General features: G+C 33.1%; 2 protein-coding genes across 2 annotated transcripts in view; both read left to right on the top strand.

The window, feature by feature from the left end:
- LOC130894544 (uncharacterized) overlaps nt 1-16,290 on the top strand; it is an 87,238-nt gene extending 70,948 nt beyond the window's left edge. The window contains exons 7-11 of the mRNA XM_057801423.1: nt 8,076-8,203; nt 8,350-8,507; nt 12,060-12,273; nt 13,493-13,637; nt 16,011-16,290. Of these exons, the coding sequence (XP_057657406.1) occupies nt 8,076-8,203; nt 8,350-8,507; nt 12,060-12,273; nt 13,493-13,637; nt 16,011-16,290 (925 nt within the window). The remainder of the gene's footprint in view (nt 1-8,075; nt 8,204-8,349; nt 8,508-12,059; nt 12,274-13,492; nt 13,638-16,010) is intronic.
- Nucleotides 16,291-17,929: 1,639 nt separating this feature from the next.
- Nucleotides 17,930-21,653, top strand: part of LOC130894545 (polycystic kidney disease protein 1-like 2) — a gene marked incomplete at its 3' end in the record, with an annotated part of 37,015 nt that continues 33,291 nt past the window's right edge. Inside the window, exons 1-2 of the mRNA XM_057801424.1 lie at nt 17,930-18,159; nt 21,165-21,398. Of these exons, the coding sequence (XP_057657407.1) occupies nt 18,112-18,159; nt 21,165-21,398 (282 nt within the window). The remainder of the gene's footprint in view (nt 18,160-21,164; nt 21,399-21,653) is intronic.

A 21,653-nucleotide genomic window follows, 5' to 3' on the forward strand; every position in this document is an offset into this window, starting at 1 on the left:
CCAACGAATCTAATAACTCTAAAACGGATTTGGAAGTTTTGGAAGATGGATTTGGCCAAATAATAAAATTAGTTTTGTAACTATTTTTGTCTTGATTAGCTTTTATTTTCATTCTAGATAAATTTTTTGTGTGTGAATATCCTTTGCTTTTGAAATTGATATTCAGAATTCTAGTTTTTTGCCGACACCTCCCATCACTTTGTCGAATTCTATATTTGAAATGAGCCTACCTATGACGTCTGAAAATATTTTTGTTTGGTTGATTATCATCTATTGTTAATCCTTCAGTTAATAATGCTTTTAGATGTTCTTGATTTAAGTCTCTTCTGTTTCAAAATTAGTTTTTCAATAATTTTTGAAAGATTGATAAAAAATTGACGTTTATTGACTTTATCAAAATCTTTTGATAGTCTTGTCTAACTCGTTTGTGATTAAACGAGCTAGACAAGAAAAATAATATTACCCCACAATGTATTCCGGGTGACACCGGAGCGAAGGGAAATGAAATAGCTGATAAGCTCGTCAAATCGGAGGCAGAAAAGCCCTTCATGGGATCTGAAACCTTTTATAATATCAGCTACAGAACAATGAAAGGGCACTGGAAAAGAAGGTAGACGCTAGACCTAGATAATACGGCTTGCAGAAAAAACGGTTTCCGGCAAAACTACAAGTTTTATAGAGAAAAGTTGAAGTGCAAAGTTGTAGGTAATATAAAGATCTACAACTTTTCAAATTCAAAAATTCAAAAACATCGAGTTTTTGGTTTTATATTTTCATCTTTTACAAAAAACTCTTTTTTGTTGACAACATTCTGTGAAAACTTACCTTTTTATGTCTCGTATACACTGCAACTTATTTGATTTCAAATATTTATTTTTTCAAGTTATTTGACATAATATCGAAAAAACATCCTAATTTTCAATTTTTTTTCAATCATTATACACAATTTTTAGATATTTATTAAAATTACTTATGTTTATCGATATAATGTGGAATCTCACATTTTTCATGTAATTAAAGTGGAGAAATTCAATAAATAACTAAAAATTGTACGTAATGATTAAAAAAAATGTCGGCTGCGAGTTTTTTTTCGTCTTATTATTTGCATTTTCTGAGAAAATTTACCATTTACCATTTACCATTTACCGATTCTTTTAAAATAACGGTGTTTTTTCGATATTAAGTCAAAATAAGGTTTCAAATGAATTACAGTGTATATGGGACATAAAATGGTAAATTTTCACAAAATTTTCTATAGGACTTTTTGTAAGAAATCGAAATAAATCGTTTTTACCCTTAAAAACTCACCTCCTTTCTCTTTCCGACCTCAGATCGTCCGTAAATTATTTTTCCTTTTATTTTGCAATGGATTTCATACTACTATTAATTTTTTGGTTTCAAAGAATATCGACCTTGGTCTATAAGGAACTCCTGGCTGCGTATGAAATAGAGGACGAAGATCTCTGGTAATTAAAGCCATCCCATCTTCTAGACTTTTTAAAAGGAGTGGGTTTGATGGATTAGCTAGAATTATTGGGTTCCCCAGTATCGCAGAAAGAAATGAGGACACAATAGATCCTTTGGGTCGCAGTATATACGAGACCCCAAATCCATACATACATTTATATGAACCCCAGATATTCAAAGATGGCGCAGTATTTTATCACTATTGGGGCGAATTATCAAATACTCGCTATTCGATATATTCCTTCCACATGATGTATTTTGTTTTAGGTTTGATAATTTGAAAAAAACTGATTGTGGAATTGGTATGTACAAGTAAGATTAAGAATAGAATTCCATTCACGTGTAGTTTTCATTTCACTGAAATTGGATTGAATATAAAAAAAATTAGAGATAGAATAGTTGGCGAATAATTCTGTTTTTTTTTTAAATTCTTTTGTTTATTACTAGTCCAGGCGAAATAGCCCAAAAATCATCATTTTGCTTAGTTTTCCACGATATGTGTGAAACTTTGTATTTCGGTGGTGGAAAGTGTGTACAATGACATATCTTTATATATATACATATACCTATATGTGTCGAATTTTAATGCAATTTCTCATTTTTTGATTATAGCTTCGTTGCTGGTTTTTCTTGTCATTAAAAGACCTAAAAAAGTAGACGTTGCACGTTGAAACATATTAATTAGTTTAAGAGATAAACGAAAATAACAATAACTATTATTGTTTCTAGATAAACAATTATAAAACAATTTAGTTATTGTCATTGAGTCTTGTAATTTTGCCAAAATATTCCGAACTATCGAAAAATGGTGTGTGCAAAAGCTGGAGATTATACGTTTAATGGTTTAATGACTTATGACGTTATAAACAAATTAACAGCAATAACAAAAAACTTGGTCTATGCGTTGAATGTGGTTGTGCTGATTTTTTGATGAATAAATTTCATTATTTTATGTAGCAAGGCAAAAAAATGGAATTTTGCCATCAATTCTTTTTTCAAATCCCATTAGCTAAAAAATGAAATTTCGTGCGGATGCGTCTTTTTTTCATAACTTTTTGTTACGTAACTCGAAAGTGCATAAAAATAGCTTTCATTTAAAAAAGAAAATTTGAGTTTCATTGAAAAACCCCGAAGTTACAGACCGGAAAAGTGAAAAATTAACTGTACAACAAATTTAGCGAGTTGACGAAAAAAAAATACCCCATAATTTTTTATTTACAGTACTATCATTACATATAAAATCACTATTATCGTGGAAATCCCTCCTGAAAAAAATGAAAGACAACGGAGCGCTCGATTTTCCTTGAACGGGCGCAGCGGCGAGCGTTGAAATTCGATCGCGCATATTTAGCCGTACTTTTTTCGGGGACTAATTGCGACAAAAAGGATGATTTTTTCTAATTTGATACCTCCCTACGAGAGGAATCGGTTTACATAGCTAAAAACTATTAAATATGAATAAAATTGATCACTGACATGTATGTATTTTGTAGCTTTTGTATTTTTCACTTTTTCGGTCTGTATCTCCGTGGCTTTTCATCGAAACTCAAATTTTATTTTTTTAAATGAAAACTATTCTTATGCACTTTCGATCTACGTAACAAAAAGATATGAAAAAAAAATGTATCCGCACGAGATTTCATTTTGCAACTAAGGAGATTTCGAAAAAAAATTCCTTTGATCACAAAATTCCATTTTTTTATAAATGAACGTCGACTTTCTACATAAAAGAATGAGATCTACTCATAAAAAAGTCTGCACAATTTCTAGCTTTTGCACACACCAATTACAAGACTCAATGACAATAACTAAGCTCCTTCATAATTTTTTATCTAGAAACAACAATAGTCATTGTTATTTTCGTTTATCTCTTGAACTGATTAATATTTTACAACGTGCAACGTCTACTTTTGTAGGTCTTTTAATGACAGGAAAAAAAGGATTCAACTTTTTTTATGTAAAGTCACCAGCAGCGAAGCTATAAGCAAAAAATGAAAAATTGCCTTAAAATTTCGGAAAACTAAGCGATTTTTTCCTAAATTTCCTGGACTATTCCACTTTGTGAAGTACCTAGTATTGGTGTAAAAAACCAATATTTTTCAAATTGGGTAAATTTCATGTTGTAGGAATACAATTGAAACATTTTGTTTGTGAAATCTTTCCTTGGACCAAATCAAGCAACAATAATATCAATCTTTTATCATTATAGCATTATGTAACTTGTATAAATAACCGTTAGTAAATATATAAAACTGTTGTATCCAATATTGAGATAATTTCTATCAATCCCTGATCGTATAGTTTAAGCGTATCTGCCTAATGATATTAGATAAAATTATATATATGTTAAAATTAAGAAATTTTAAGCTGGTGGTTCAATAATAGTTTAAACTCAGTTTAAACTAATGCGTAAACTTGACTAAATAACAGAATTACTAATGAGTAGAATCGCAGTTTTCGCTTGTTTAAACTTCTATTGAACAAACGGCTAATTTTTATAATAGTCCGGTCAAATTAGACCAAAAAATAAGAGTGAAACGTAAATTCCCATCAAGTTGAAAATCAGTACAATTGCTTAAAATACAATTGAAAATAAAATTTGAATGTTTCCCATCATCAAAGGTCAAAAAAATGTCAAAACGGTAAGTTTTATCATGAAAATACCTTAGACGAAATTTATAGATCATAAAATTATTTACGTTCTTTCCTATGAGCCACCGTTTCTGAGATATAACGATTCATAAAGTTTCAAATTTATTGTCGTATTTAATGGCTATAATGATTACACGAGAAATACCAAAGATACAGAACAACATTCTCGAACTTTAGCACCATCTTCGTCAATTGATAATTTACTTGATGCACACCAGTCAACAGAAATTTCTTACAAATACTCACAACAAATATTGATTAGGTTAGGTTATTGTTAGAACAGTTTACTGCTGAGAATTAATGGTGGAATCATTATATCTCAGAAGCAGTGGCTTTTAGGAAAAAGAGTATTGATACATTTTTTGTAGATAATTTTATGATCTACAATTTTTGTCAAAATATTTTTATGATAAAACTCACCGTTTCGCTGAAAATTGCCTAAAACTCATTTTTTTGACCTTTAACCTTGAATAAAACTTTTTTTCCATACACAGAACCATTCAAATTCTATGTTCAATTGTATTTTAAGTAATTTTACTAATTTTAAGCTTGATGGGAATTTATGTAACTTTGAATGTATAAATTGACCGGATTATAATGCCTAAGAAGTTTAAAAATGTGAAATTTATTATTTATTCTACTTGATGTTTTATTTATCAGTGACATGTTTTTTAATAAATTTTTAACGCAAAAATTTCGACAAATCAGCTTTTATTCCACCTTAAAAATACCACTAAATAACAATCAGTAAATTTTCTTCTCCTTTGGGTGCCCCCTTCTAGCAAAGGCTGGCGATAACCCCAACAAAGTCATTTCTGTCTGTGGCTCTTCATATGAGCGTCCGGTCTACTCGCGGATATTTGTCAGCCATAAAGCCTTCGTCTGTCAGGATCACGTTTTCCCACGATTTTCCCTTGTCGGCTGACACATAAAACAACTTGGTAAGTTAGTTAAAGTGAAAAGATTAGAATTAGGAGAAAACTAAAAACGATAACTAAATGGAAAAGAAGCGAAAATAGAAATTTGAAAAATTTGCAAAGTTGTAATTCCCTACATATCGTCCGACCTGTCCGATTCCAGCTCGGAATCGCTCTTATCCAACCAAAGTTTTATTAAGTCTGCTGCTATGGACCTTCATGGAATCCCACTTTAACTACATCACATCTCTCGTTATCTCCAATTCTGTTTTAATTTTATAAAATCCAGAGTATTTTCTATACAATTTCACACTTGGTTCAAACTGAGAACGGTTGACAACTACCATATTTCCCTTCTTATACATTCTTGGTTTTCGTCTTCTCAAATTATATTGACGTCTATTCCCCTCTTGTATCTTAAGAATTTGATGCCTCTCGCAACTTCTCTCTTTTTTCATCATAATCACTCATGACCTTTATTTCACAATTTGTCTTTTTTATTTTTCATCTTTGTCTCTGCTAATACTTCAAATCATATACAGCGTACGGCACTGGAATGTGCAGGTTTTGGGCTCTTGGCGCGCATGGGAAGTATATTATTGGAGCCAAGAAACTGAAGAAGGTGTTTCCAGGTTGCCGGTAATCTCTGGCTATCGCCCGTTGTATTCAGACAGTTTGGACGTTTCGCTATTTCGATAGCTTCACGAATATTTCTGGACTTGAAGGAGCCAAATAGGGCTGTTCAGATCTAAATGCACTTTTTTTATCTGATATAACTCTAGCTGGATTACCAAATTTGCATTAGTAGTCTTGTTAGAATAAAGTCAAGTAAATTTTGAGGAATCGTCAACTACTACTAATATATAATTGTAATTTTTGTTTTTAGTTGCCAATGGTCCTATGTGAATAATTTGATAAGTATGTTTTTCAAAATATGCACGGTACACAATTCGCTGTGCAGTTTAACTTTGGAATATAAAATTCTCCCTTATTACTTTGGATGTTTTGAGTACTTACTGCGAAATAACTGTTATTATGAATTTTTTTAATAATTTCCTTCTCTATCATTCTTCACCTTTGTCGTATTTGTTTACGAAATCATTTTTCATAGTAATCTTGATAATCATTTCATTGTAAAAAATTTGAAAACCATTTTTAAACCATACAATCAAGCTCCTAAATGTTTTGGCACATTCTTGGCCAAAGTAGATGTACTTCCACTTTATAACTGAGTTCAAATACTAGGGATCTGATAAAATTATGATCTGTCAAACTGCTAAACATCATTACCAGTGTCAAATTTCAAAATGTTTGCACTGGAAGCTAATTATCTAAAAATATTGAAGTGCTGTTGGCTTTTGATAATATTTTTACCAACATTCTTCGCTTATGGTGCGTATTTTTCCATTGTTATATGATCAACAGATTAGAGAAATTTGTGATTTTTTAGAGGATGGATCATTATGCGAAAGTACCTTAGAATTTTTGGACTGGTATGTATTGACTTTGAAATAATTTTTACACAGATCTAAATCCCGCCACCAAGTACTACGTGGTACTTTGGTTTTCCATGAAAAAGTATCTTCTTATTTGTAGCCAGCGAGTGCAACTATGGACAACAAGAATTCAAAAGTTAACTGGGAAACTTCGGGGGTGACTTTTTTTAGTCACAATGACTGAGCAGTTGACACTGTTCATTAACAAAATATTAAAACACAAAAAAGTACCTGAAGAACGGAAAACAAGTATACTAATTCCACTGTTGGCCAGGGCATTTACGAAATTACGTGACAAAATTAATAGTAGAAAAAAAAACAAATCCATTATGTTCTAGGGGTTAAATATAAGCTATGTGCATGAAATTCAACATTTTTAGTCTATGCGTTATTTTTTAAACAATTAAAACACCAAAAAATCGGTACAAATTTTGTTTTTTGCTGGACCTATACAAGACTCATCTTTGTTACTATGGGCAATATTGTAGAGAATTGAAAAAATCTTCAGCATAAGCTTTTATAAATCAAATTTCGATAATTTGTTGCTTAGATAATTTAACCGAAAGAAGAAAATTTTTAATTTTTTGAATTATTTATAATTTGTTTAATTTTAAATAGAAAGGTTTCTCTGTAACTGGAAACCAATATCTCGATTTATTTAATCAAGGCTCTAAATATGGGCTCTGTGGCCCCAATAGTTTTTGCAAAATGGCAATTAAACCATAGGAGCCCCTTTTTTTCAAAAGGCCATTCTTGCTCACCGGATGGTCCTATCATCATTTAAAAAGTCGCGTTGGAAAGAAGAAGAGTTGAACTGAAAATCCCTCATTTCAGTTTTTTGAATTGTTTTTTTTTACTTCAAAAAAGTGTTCAAAAAAGGGGTGAAAAAATTATAAACAATTTATTGTTTTTTAAACATTTTGATCTTTTTTTTTAAACTGGACTAACTCATTCAACTGAAATTAGCTGTCACATTAGTTTTTTGCTAAAATTAATAATTTTCCCCTCTATGAATTTTGCAATTTTTTGTAAGACTTATTTATTAACTAAATAAACAGTTATTCATACTGGCATAAAATACTTTGCACTCTAGGTGAAAATATTTAATTTTATGGGGAAATATTTCGTATTTACTGCTTTACTTGAACGCATCAATTGACTGAATTATAAAGGGTTGTGAAGAGGGTGAATATTTCACAGAAATTGTGTACATACGTTTTCCGACAGCTTCGCCCAATAAAAATGTATTTATTTTATATGGGGAGTAAATATTATTTTTCAGTTCTTAATTTGGTATGAGGGCCGTGCGTATTTATGAAATATTGATTGTTCCTCGCATAAAAAATAGCTAGATAATTATAGAAATATCAGCGTTTTGTTAATGGAAAATGAACAGTTTAAGATTCATAAATCACTCATTCCCGGATGTAGTTTCTACGACATCCAACATAGCTTCAGAAGTGTCTTTTTACCTTCCAAAAACAAAATTATGTTGACATGTGTATTGATAATTCGGGTATATTTTTAAAAATTTATTTTGCAGTTCTGACGAACCCGAAGAAAGATTGGTTATTTCACGTCGGATTCGAAATACGTTTTACGTAAAATATATACCCGGTGATAAATGTAAGTTCAAGGAGGTTGCTTATCATTGGGGCTTAGCGTTTGCAAGTAAGTATTATTGAGTTTCCAGATTGAAATTTGATGTGTTTTGTTTGTTTTCTTGACACTCTTTTCCGCAACGGTTATTTTTAACATGTAGGTGCGATCTTTCAAGGTACTGAAATAGAATCCCTTCAAAATTCTATGTTTTTCAGATGGATCAATGAAACTCTACGAAGAATACCACAAAAAGGATTACGTATTTGTTGTGGAACCTTTCACTTTAACTTATCACAGCCAACCTTACTATTTAATGTTTGTTGTTTATGAAATGTATAAAAACACAAAGAAGATAGGAGAATTGAAAGCTGCTGTGAGTAGCTAATTTTAAATATTCAGAGCAATTTAAATATATAATTGAAAACTGAAAAGAGAAAACTAGCTTTAGATAAAATAGAGACTGCTCTATCTGCAGTTAAGGTCATGGTATCGAGTTGTTAGATTATTTTCATTGACTATCTTAAGAAAAGAATGGATTATCATGCGAACTTATTTCAACGTTTAAGAGAAGAAATCAAGCAGCTAGACAATATACCAATTGACAAATCTATTTTGCATAGGTCTCATTTCTAAAATTATCGAGCTGACACAAAATATGATCTTACCTCCAAATTGTTTTACTGTGAAGCGATTTGCATGAAATTTTGGAATTAGGCTCATCTTACCCTTAACCTCAAAAGTTGAAATGATCTGGGCTCCGCCTATTATTTTTAAGGGGTGTAAACCACCCCTTAATGGAGAAATTGACATTGAGCCATTTTATCGCTAGAAAACGTGTTGAATATTAAGGGGGAAAATTTTAAAGTATTTTCTAGCACAATTACCTCAAATAGAATCATTTCGAACCCCTTAAAAACCTTACAACTCTTGCAAACAACCCCTAAATTGAAAAAATCACTTTGGTATGACATAAAAAGATTAATTATCGAATTTTTAACCCCCTTTTGAACCTAGAATTCAACCCCTTGATAAAAAATTGTTTTTGATGCAATGAAAAGATTTAAATGCTTCGCTCCAAATATTCACACTCCGAAATTTTCAGTTTAAAAAGTAGAAAAAAATACTATTAGTTTTTATACGAGATAACTCCTTCAATTTTGATGCTATTACAACTTATTAAAGGCCATTTCAAAGGTAAATAAAAGAACTACAACTTTTTTTATCACAATATATAGTGAAAAACCTTTTATTTTAAAACGGTGAAGGGTCAGAGGGTTCGAGAGAGACTGTGATTGCGCTAACGCGCGATCTTTAAACAATCCGTCAATTTTTGTGTGACAGAAAACAAACCAAATTTTTTTTGTCAGAAAAATACCAACATTTTTCATATTTCATAATTTGTGAGATATTATGAAAAGGTGTTTTTTTTAATTTCGAATTTTTTTTCTTAAAATCGTTTTTTTTAAATATGTGTCCTAAAGCAGCCAAGCTGCTAGAATTCATCAAACTCTTTATATTAAAGTTAATTCTGGACGGAATAAGATTAATTTTAATTTTGGTAGAAATGGCACTTATGAAACCCACATTTAAAAGAAAAAACCGTTAAATGTTCCTCTTATTTGCATTACAGCTCACTCATTTTAGGTGCGAAAGACTTGTAACAGTGCTCATTTTGAAGCTTATTCCAAGCACTACAAAACCCTATTTCAATAGAATGCATGAAATGTATCTGCTCGCCGCTAGATGGCATTGAATAATGGATTAAATTTCAGACAAAATAAAAAACGGCTTTGATGTTTAAAATCTCGTTTAATATTGCACTTTATAAACATTTTATAAAAAATTGATTTGTTTAGTTTTACACACGCTACAATTGTTTTACTATAAAATTTTCGTTAAAATGCATATTTTTGGAGATATTTGCAAAAAACCGATGAAAAATGTGAAAAAATTTCTAATTTCCAATTAGCAATAACTTGAAAAGTATTAGGTTTTATGGAAAACTTTTTAGAACATTAGTCCTTCTATCTATATTCGAGGTTATTTTGAAAAAAAAAAATTACACCACCGAGAAGGGGTGGCAACCACCTCCAGGGTGGGCGCGGAGCTTAGATCATTTTCACTTTTGAAGTTAATGGTAAGATGAGCTCAAATCAAAATTCCATGCAAATCGGTTCACAGTAAAAAAATTCGACGCAATAACGCTTCAATGACTGCACTAAAAGAAATTCTTCACGAGATTTTGTTCTTTTACATAGCACATATATTCTTCTGGTTTGTCTTTCCATAGAAAAATGTGAGAAGGTAGCTTCGTACAGTTTTTTTTTACAAATAGGACCTTGGCAGATATGACAGAATGACAGAATTACAGAATCTTTTTGTTTTGATGTCTTAGGTCGTTATACGCATTTAAGGCGCACAGACATATGTACCATACTTTTTCCCATCATTTGACGGATTTTTTATAATGGTTATATAGCCGCATCGTCTCTATCAACTACTTCTATTTTCGCCTATCAAACGCAATGAGTTCTTGATGTCAATAACAGGTGGCAATACCCAAACCAAAAGCCGATATGAATCATTTTGAGTTCGCATAACCTGGTCTGTTCATTATTCACTTTCTAAATTTAAATCGGAAGACTCTTGCAGTGGTAAAAATGACTAATCGGGGCAATCTGAGGAGCTGGATTTATCACTTCCTTCAGCATCACTAAACTCATAGTTGTCGCTAGATCCTGAAGACCAGATAAGATTCTGCGTCTCATTTTGCTACTTGAATCAAAATAAAGTACATTATAAGGAAAAATACTTCTGGATAGATCTCAAAAAATCAGTACAGTGAAACCTGATCGTATACACATATACCATCAAAAAACCGATTGACACACATATATAATAAATGAAAACAGTGACCAAATAACAATAAAGTTAATAATTGTATACATACCCAAATTTAAAAAGACTTTACGTGTAATTTGAGAATAAAAAATGATCTAACTTCGCATCATATCACAAAAAACGTTTATGCATACAGGAATCGCCGACACATGGCAACTGTGCACTAATGCTGCAATGCATGGCAACGTGGCAGTTTTTAACATCTATCCTAAAGTACAACTTAAAAGTCCGGCGTAGTACAAGTCTCATGTACTTGGAACGAAATAAGAGTGTCAGATGTTTCTGGTACCTATTTGTACCATTAGGGACTAAACAGTTAAAAAATTTTGCTTTTTAATTTTCAATTATATTTTCAAATACGCCCTCTAGTGATTTTGTGAATAAGCTTTAATGTTCAAATTGATTATAGTAAAATGTAGTCGCAAGTGGTTATAACTTATATTGTTTGTTTGTTTGATAGGTAATAGGTGCTATTTATTCATTCAATGCAGTGGCAATAATATATTATTACGAACTCGTCCACAACATGGACCGTGAAACTGGTCCTATTTGATCATGTCAATAGAATCGATAATTTGATGGATTCGCCGGGTGCGGATCTCATTGAAGTGAGGCAGATGACTTTGATATCGTTTTTTCTTGTGATTTTCAGCAGCGATTGGTTTATATTATTTTTATAATAGCAATTTCTAAGAAAGCCTTTGTTTACTTTCTTAAATCCAATTTTACGAGAAATTCTTTATGGTATAAATATATCATGATAGACAAGTAAAGTGTGTGTTTAAATAAATTAATATGTCAAGTATCAGATAATGTTTAGTAGTAAGTCTTAGTGTATAGTTTAGTAAATAGTAAATAATTTAGTATACAAATCGTTTAAGTAAATTAGAAATAGAAAAAATATTCCAATATAATTTAATAGGAGTAGAAACATAAATCTATCTGTTAATATTACGCAATTAAAATGCGGAATTTCCATGTCAGCTTTCCATTAAAACTCACTGATATCTTTATTGTGCCATAGTGTAGTTTCGAGGTGAGTCGAGAAAATCCTATACCGATCATAAAAGGTGGATTGGAAATTTCTGTAGATAGTGGAAAAGACATTGTAATTGACGGTGCTGGTTCCATTGACTTAGAAGTTCCTCATGGTCAAAAAGGTCACCTTCAGTTCAAGTGGAGTTGTACAGTCAGCGACGATAAACTATCCGAATTTTGTCAAAAAAATCTTGGTAAAAGTAAGTTCTAGCCATCAATTTTATGTCTCTACAAACAATATAGTCTAATATTATTTGCTACGATCGCATATACTAAGACAGTTCGATAAGTACATAAAATCAAAATTTCTCTCGGATATGTTTCCACCGTGTGTGAAGGAGAACGTGTCCGCAAATTGGAGAGTTTTTGGATAGGAAATCGCGCATTGAAATCAAATAACGTTTGGGAGCTGTGTACGTTGACTAATCTTTTTCGATGGAGACTGTCGAATTGATTTGACGAGTTTCAATATGGTACACGTCGGTTTTTATGAGCTACGTCCAGTTGCCTAAACCGGCTACTACAGGGGATAATGGGATAAAAATCCGCAAACTCGTATCAAGAGATTGCTAATCGGAGTGCGCGAGATAACTGAGACAGTATGCGTTTCCAATGATGACCTGCGCAAGTCATATCCTGCATGGAATTTTGGTCAAGTGGTAGCTGTCCACGCGATGTGTTCCATTCGCTAACTGTATGTAAATACACAGGTGGAATTTAAAAATTAATAGTTATAACAAAAGTAAAATCTACGAAAAATGCGTTTCACTTACCTGAAATTCAATTTAAAAAAAGACACACTTTCACTTGTTCGATTTTAAAACGGTAAACAGCGTATTGTACACTGTTACTTCGAGAACCATGGGAGTACAAAGCTGAGTCCTTTGATTGTAACAGATAGTTTGGTGTCGAGTTGTGAAGTGAAGGGAAACGAGCGCGCCGGCACGCTCTCCGTCATTGGTGTAGGGAAAGGAGAGCGTACCGGCACGCGCACAGTCAATGGATAAGGAATCTAAGAGTGCGCCGGCACGCTCTCCGTATTGAATGGGTAACGTAATTGAAAAATGAAGTAATTTCCAACGTTTTTGACATAATATTAAAGTGGTCACTTTGATTTGGTAGAAACCGCATTGGAAATCAATTTTTAGTTCTATTTTTCGTAAACTATTTTACCACTGTTTACTTTTTTTAAACCTTTGTGAAACCTGGTCAGAATCTTAGAATTCGGATTCATCATTTGCGTGTAAATCGTGTCTAAAGATTCTGTTTCATGTACATATATAAAAAATCACCAAAATAGAAAAGCCCCATTTGGTTTAATATTCTTCCCTATTGAAACACATTATAAATGTTAAACTCATTAAATTCAAATTGTTTATCCCATTGATTTCGTATTAATTCTTATTATAAAAATTGCAGATTCCATGGTAAAAATACCAGCGCGTTATGCAGTACATAATTCAATTTATACATTCACCCTCAGTGTAAAAAGTAGAGAATCTGATTGGCAATCTACAAATCAAAAAGTTAATATATTTACCGGAGCGTCATCCATAGAAATCATGTGAGTTAAATACTATAACTGAGTTGTCCACATTCTAAGTATAAATATACTAAAAGATATATCGGTATGTCTAACATAATTTTGTACTAATCAATAATTCTTTAGGTACAATGAAAATCGACTAAATTACATTACTATCATTATGATGACAAATTTCTCTCAAAAATAGTCGATAAATTACATAAAAGATAACTCGAGTCCTCAAAAAACGAGGATGGTCCAGAAGTATCTCGCCGAACAAAGAAAACAAAAATTTTGGAACAAATATATTTATTTTCCAAATCTTTGATCACCAAACCATTTCATCAAGTCTGGGAACAGAAAATAATCCGAGGTAGCTAGATCTGTCGAACAAGGTGCATGAGGTAGCAATTCAATTCACTCAATAAGTTCAATACACTTTTTATAATAAGAATAATCAATCTCCTAAAATTAACCAATGACTACCGACATCACCTCTTCATTGTTGGAAAATATTTGACCATCGAACCATTTCTTTAAGTCTGGGAACAGATAGGAGGCTAAATCTGGCGAATAGGCTGCTTAAGGCAGCAATTCAAATTTAATTTTGGCCATTACAATAACAACATATTTTTCTTTGCCGTTTTTACTTGTTTTCTTCGCTCAAACTTTGCAATAAGTTCACATAATAATCGTCGTTAATAGTTTTTCCTTTTCCAAAATAGTCAATGAAAATTATCCCACGCCAAACCAAAAAACCAACTCCTGTAGATGGAACGGTCTTTGCTCTCTTTGGAGCCGGTTCTCCCTTTTTACTCCATTGCTTTGATTGTTATTTCGTTTCGGATGTAAAGTGATTCGGGTTAATTTCTGTGAAAAATTGATGGAACTCGATGGAAACATCTTCACGACGTGGTTTTTGTTCCATTGTGATCAAACGCGGCACCTATCTGGCGCACAGCTTTCTTGTGTCCAAATTTTCAGTTAATATGCAATGTATCACAGTTTTTGAAATGTTTACTATGTCTGCTAGCTCGCGCACTAAAATCTAGTTCAGCTTTTATATTGGTTGCGCTAATGCCTTTCAAATAAAAGTATTGGATTACATAACGATGACCATTTTTTGTGAAAACTTCTTTAGAGGCGTTGTACACTTTTTTGTGATGAGTAAAAATGTTAGGCTACCATCAGACAGACTGCATCGCAGCAACCGCGCGCGGTCGATATATTTAACTGCAAGCAATTGTATGTTCGACTTCATGCTGTCAGTCGGCTGCAGTCGTGTGAAGTCAATATCAACTGCAGACAGTCGCGCCTTCAACTTCGCGCGGTCGGCTATAGTCGTGTAGCGTCGCCGCATACTGTCTACCGCTAACCGTATGTGTGCAGTTAGTTTAACCTTCTAACCAGTATGAAAAAATCACCTTCCGTATGGCAAAATAATAGCAAAGGATCCCTACACATTCGCGATGCACTTTGCAGATTTTTAATTCGATTATATCGCTGCCGGCGGCAGCGCCGTTAAGACAAGTAACGTCTGTGCTTCCATTTCTACGTCAAACCTTACACTTGGCTTCAACTGCGTGAAGTCAGACCCGACTGCAAACCACTGCATGCAGGTGAATATAGCAACTGCGTGCGGTTACTAATGCGACTTCGTGCGGTTGTTGTGTTGCAGTCTGTCTGATGGCAGGTTAAACTCGCGTCAGGACGCATGACCTGATCGAAAATTCGTGGAGTAGACAGCCGGTGCGGCATGGGATATATTTAATGCTACCATTTCTAATATCGGTGATATTTTTATAAGTTGTTGCCTGTTTCCAGACTTGCGGAAATGGTTCGGTGGTCAAAGATTTTCCTACAATGAAGAGGTAATGTCGGGAGTTATTGGCTATTTTGAGGAGCTTGACGATTCTTATTATAAAAAGGGTATCGAACTTATTGAGCGTCGCTGGGAAACATGTTTGAAGCTAAAAGAAGATTACGCTGGAAAATAATTAAATTTTTTCCAAAAATTTTTGAATTTTCTTTGTTGCACCATCCCCGTATGTCAAAAAGATATACGAAGATTTTAAATTCGAGAGCTGCAATTAATTGTACGTTTTATAGTGTGATAATGTGGACGCCTCACCTCTATGTTGTACGCTTGGCGAGCAACCGAATAAATCGAGAGTGTGGACAGTTAGCGCTTCTTCCGCTTCCACTCTCTAAGACTAGTATCGTGGCGCTTCGTCAGAGTGTAGAGTGGTCATAAAAATCGAATAATAGCGCGGACTGTCACAGGATATCACTTTTGATTGTCATTTCAATCAGAGTGAATCGCTTCTGGGGAGACTAAATGTAATTTTTAAATATTCTGGCATGTAATTTTTTTTATACTTCCATATTACTATATATCTTTATAAATTTCAGTTGCGAGAAAAATTGCCCTCCTGATGTACCGGTATCAAATGCCAAGCAAGTTACCATTTTCGAAGTAAAGTGTAAAGTGAACTGTAAAAACATAAACTCCAATCTATATAAATGGTCGATTAACTCTGATTTTTCATATGAATCTGCCACCAAATTTGGAAGACAAGGTCCTGTATTTTATATCTACGAAAAAATTTTAACCGAAGGCCAAACTTATGAGGTATCTGTGGAAATAACAAATGAGCAAGGTAAACAGGAAACAATTCAATTTTTAGACTAAGGTTTAGTCATTTGCAAATCTTTCTCCTACAATTCTTTTCCATTTTAATTCATATTCGCTACTCTCCTCTTTTAGGCAGTTTTCGGCAGGCTACATTAGGTTATCTGCAGCTACCTGTTTGCTACTAGCTGCAGTTAGATCTAAGTATCTTCTTCTTTACTTCTTTATGCGTCCTGTCAGTTTAATCTGACATTGGCGACCACCAATAAAAGGGATTCCTGTTTCTTAGTTATATGCAAAAGCCAAAAAGCTACACTCTTTACACCTTCTAAATTCCAGCATCAAATAGATTATTTTGATTTTGCCCAAATTTCTAACTAGGTGTGAGAAGCTCGGTTTGAGATTGGTTCACGTATGTATCTTTTATGTTGACATTAAGGGTTTCATATACATTCAGACCCAAAAAATCTATTGTATCTTTATTAATCCCTTCTCATGTTTTAAGCTGTTAGAAGTCTCCATCTCCTATTTCATACGTTCCAAAGTGTGAGTTCGGTAGTCTCTTTTTGAGAGAATTTGAATAGAGGTTTTGTCCTCTAACAAGTAGATTGCACGTTTCTGATAAATATAGCATCTTCAGATGTCCACCGAGGCGGTAAAGCTCTAACAAGACTCCTATCAATATTGGTAGGTTGTTCTTATTTAGATTGATAAATTCAATATATTTTTTTAAATATAATTTCCCATGAATACTTTGCTTGTCGCAAGATTATTCCAATAACTGTTTTCTCCTATCTACCTTCTTTTTTTGGAGTCTGCTTTTGTATTTTCAAAATCAGCTTGGATCTTATGACATTGGAGCTCAAGACTTTAATAGCAGCAGGTTCACAATCCCAATTCTTTCCTATGAAATTTCTGCAAACCATCAGGACTCCCTTGGCTTAACTCGTTATCACATTTTGGTTTTACTATCAAGAGTATGTCTAGATTAATGGGATTGAGATTGAGTCTTTTGTTCCTGGTGAAAATAATTAGGTTAGTTTTGTTAGGTTTGATATTTACTTCCATCAATGGGGAAGATCTTCTTGCATCGTTGAGTCCTCTTTAAGCTATGTCACATAGTCTATTCTCAAGATGACAAGGTCTATTACCACTCATCTATTACCTATGAGTAGTGATGCAACTTCCTCTTGTGGACATACTCTATTTCTCGCAGTGCTCTTTTCACAGCCCTCCTGGACCGTGCTTAAAGGCTCTTTCTATGTCCAAAAATATGCAAACAATGTTTTCTTTGTTTGTCTGAATTTCGTTTGTTAATTGTACCAATGCAGTCTTCATAGATTTGCCTGCTTGGTTGACGACTATGGTTTCAACTTCAGAGTGTCTGTTCGGAATCTGTATCGTCTTAGGGAAAAAGGATGTGAGACTGATTGTTCTTGGGATGCGTGGTGTTCGTCTTTCCTATTTTTGTTGAAAAGGTAACTTTTACTATATCGGGCCGGCAAGTCTAAATAATGGTCGACATTTTTCGAAATTAACAAAATGTTTATATAAAATAATAATATAATGATAATTATATGATGATATTAATTTTGTAATTAATCGTTTAGACAAAAATATAATATTATAGGAGAAATAAAAGGAAAAGCAGCTAGAAGTCTAACATTCCATGAGTCTCCAACATTAGGCCAATGTAGTATAGAACCAGCACAAGGTGAAGCGTTGTCGACCTTATTTCGAGTACACTGTTCACATAAAAAAGGAGTATACACGTTTGAGGTATACAGTGTCACTGAAAAATCGGAAACACTTTTGGCAAGAAGTATATTATTGGGTAATATAGAATTTGTCTTGAGTGCCGGTGTTCACGTTTTAGTAAAAATGATAGATCCTTATGAATTCAATGATATCCAATTTCTCACAGTTGATGTAAGTAACATTCAATGTTTCGAGTAATAATTTCTCTTTAATAATAATAATTATATATCATAAATATGATTCAGATAGCATTTTTTCCAGCTAGATTGTTTCATTTTCATTTAAAGTCAGTCATGTCAAAGATAAGGCCCGCGGGCCGCTTCTGGCCCCTGGGCCGTATCAATAAGGCCCGCGATCGCAATGTGTCACAGAAAGAAGAATCATGTTTTTAGAGCTTTTAGACTTAATTCGATTCCTCTACGGATGTTTTAAATACTCGTACTCTCAAGTCTACGAATGTTTATGAGTAATTTCAAAGGCAGCGTGTGCCTGTACAAGCGAGAGAGAAAGACAGTATCGCCATAATTTAGCAGCAAGCAGAAATATCCTATTATTTTTGTCGAGAACAATAGAATCTTCTACGCGCTTCGAGTCTAGACTAGAATCTTACTTAACCATATAAAACGAGTGCGTCGGCGCGACGTGAGTCAGTTGAGTCGAGTAATCGTGCGATACGGTAAAGAAGGATTTTAATTGTACTGCGAAGTAGTGATTGTGAAGGTATTATGCATTTGTTTGTTTCGTGCGCGTGCGATATCCATAACTGTTGTGTCGAGTTCCATAATTGTTACGATTTTGGCATAATGTCACAAAAACGTTGATAGTGTGTGCAGAGTTTTTGTAAGAAGTTTAATTTGAAGATACGAATCAAAATTCGATTGTAACACTGAAAAAATAAGAATCGACAGATTGTCATCTTTAAAATCTAAACTTCAAGGTCAACAATCGATGTTTACTAAAGGTAATACAGAGAGCGAAGATGCCCTGAAATCAAGTTTTTCTATTGCATTAGAAATCGCGAAAAGAGCAAAACCTCTCACTGATCGTGATTTTATTAAAGACTGTAGGTATGTTGAAAGTTGCCGATGTTCCATTTCCATCTCAAAAGTCAATAATTCAAAATATTTCGCCCTCAAGAAACACAAGCTTTCATGTTAGAAAAAGGCAAACCAATTGATTATGACAATGACTGGTGGAGTGATTGTGCCTTTTTGGTAGATATGAATCAACACTTGACTGATGTGAATATAAAGTTACAGGGTAAAAATCTGATTTTCACTCAAATGTATTCAAATCTTCAAGCCTTTAAAATAAAGTTGAGGGCGTGGGAAGATCAGGTAAAAAAACAAACTTTGGACCATTTCCCTCATTTAAAATCATTTGGCACTGTGAGCCCAAAAAAAATTGGATGAATATTCTCATCAAAATTTGCTTACGGAGTTCAACAATCGTTTTGGGGACTTTCACAAAATGAATGAAATCGAATTCCTAATTTTCAACAATCCATTCAAACTAGGGACCCAATAAAAAATTTTTTATATATTAATTAATCATATCTTCAGCTGAAGATAGTAATTTGGTTAGTTTCGAGCCCTAAATAAATAATCAATAACCTTTGGAAATATTAGAAAACAAGATTCCTCAAAGCAACAAAGCACATGATAGCCCAGTCAAATCTCTCTTTAGCATCAAACAAAATATCCGCAGAAATGATTTTTAATGGAACTGATGGATGGTAACTAACATTGTCATGCTGGAGAATGAGTCGTCTTCTGCGATTGGTTTCCCTGATTTTTGGCAAACAAATACTGGTGTACCAATCAAAATTTACCGTTCTAAATTGCTCTAATGAAACGATGGCTTCGAGCGTGAACACTTTTGTTGGATTTGGCTTGTCTTGAAAGATCCATACAGTGTGCAAAATCCATGATTCGCCGCTTGTCACGATCTTTTCAATCAGCGCGATTGAGGTGTTCAAAAATGTCCTCCGTTTTTACGAATCCACAATTCTATTCTTTTTTCTAAAGAATCCATCAATGAGGTCATCAAAGATATGACCAAATTGTGTAATCCAAGGGATTAGAATCGCATGACCGAGGAGACCAATGAATCGGAGCTTCCGCACCTCTACCAATCCATCGATTGGTGCGGTGAAGCTCTATCGTACATAAAAAATAGAGAACTTCGCTCGTTTAGCGTTAAATCTTTTAATATCTCGAATACATAATTGATTGCTTAAAAAATCCAGGTTTTCCAGGTAGAATGTGATAACATATAAGTTTGTGTTTCCGTAAAAAGAATACATTTTAAAACATTTGGATTGAGGGCTGTTCTTTCTTGTGATGTTTGGCAAAAATCCACCAGTAGATCCAAAAGATCTTGCAAGATCTTTTGGACTTGTCTGTAATGATAAGGATGTAGCTGTTGCTATTTAAGTATCCTCCAAGTACTTGAAGAAGACGTATTTGTTGGTCCTGCCACATTTCATACGTTAACTGTTGGATTTTGATCAACGTCATAACTATCAATGAATGGCAAACTAAGAGAAAATTCGATATTAAATAATTATGGGTACTCAGCTATTGGGGGCCATCAAACAATAAAACCGCAATATATGATCATCAAATTGTTGTTTGTTTCATACCAATGTCTTCAATAGCTCAGTGCCCATACTTAGTCAACTTTAAAAAACAAGATCCTATACTGATTAAACTGATAATTAATAACTTTATTAATACTTCATACCAGCATCGGTTATTACTATGATTTTCAAATCAAAATACTCCGAAAACGATACACAGTATCGATTTTTATCAAGCTCACTTGGAATTCTGCTTGATAAATCTAATATTGGAAAAGTTATGTTCAATATCACTTGGTACGAACCGTGTAACTAGCGCCCTCTGTGAGAGTCAGACATAAAATCAAATTCATCGGATATATCAGCTTCCAAAAAATATTCGTATGTAATTTCAATACATTGTTTTTTTCAACACCCTTTAACTTGAATACGGATGGGGTTACGAAATTTTTCAATGATCAAACCCCAAATATTTTTCAGTTTTCTATCTATCCTAGAGACGGGATCGCCTTTGACTGAAACACCCTGTATAATTAATCGATCTTATAATATCAATTCAATTATTAAAACTGTTTGTTGGGAATTTGATTTTTAGGTAACAGACACATTAAATCCAGAAGAAAAATCTTTGGATAAACAACTCACCAAGAGATACTATGATAAGAAATCGAAATTCTCCATTGTTAATTTATTAGCGAATAAGAAATACTATGAGCTTATGCAATTGCTTAATGTTTTTGCGGACGAATTAGAACAACTTTCACAAAACGCTAATTTCAAAAAAACTGCATCGTTGTACAAAAACAAATTATTGACTGCACTCCAATCGGTAAATTAGATTTATGTATTAACTTTTAACCGTTAATGTATTTGTACTTGCGCTCTTCAAATTGCTTGCTTCGGCATATTTTTTTTTCAGTAAATCAATATTATTGATCGTTACATATCGATACCCCACATACATATAAATTATTGGAAAAAATAAACATCAAACTTGACGGTTTGACACTATCCGTTTTATAAATCCGTTTTAGAAATATTGAGTTTGATCAAGTTGAGTTTGAAAAAGATTCATTCCTTACAA

This window comes from Diorhabda carinulata, chromosome 5, assembly GCF_026250575.1.
Source record: "Diorhabda carinulata isolate Delta chromosome 5, icDioCari1.1, whole genome shotgun sequence".
NCBI classification, from domain to species: domain Eukaryota; kingdom Metazoa; phylum Arthropoda; class Insecta; order Coleoptera; family Chrysomelidae; genus Diorhabda; species Diorhabda carinulata.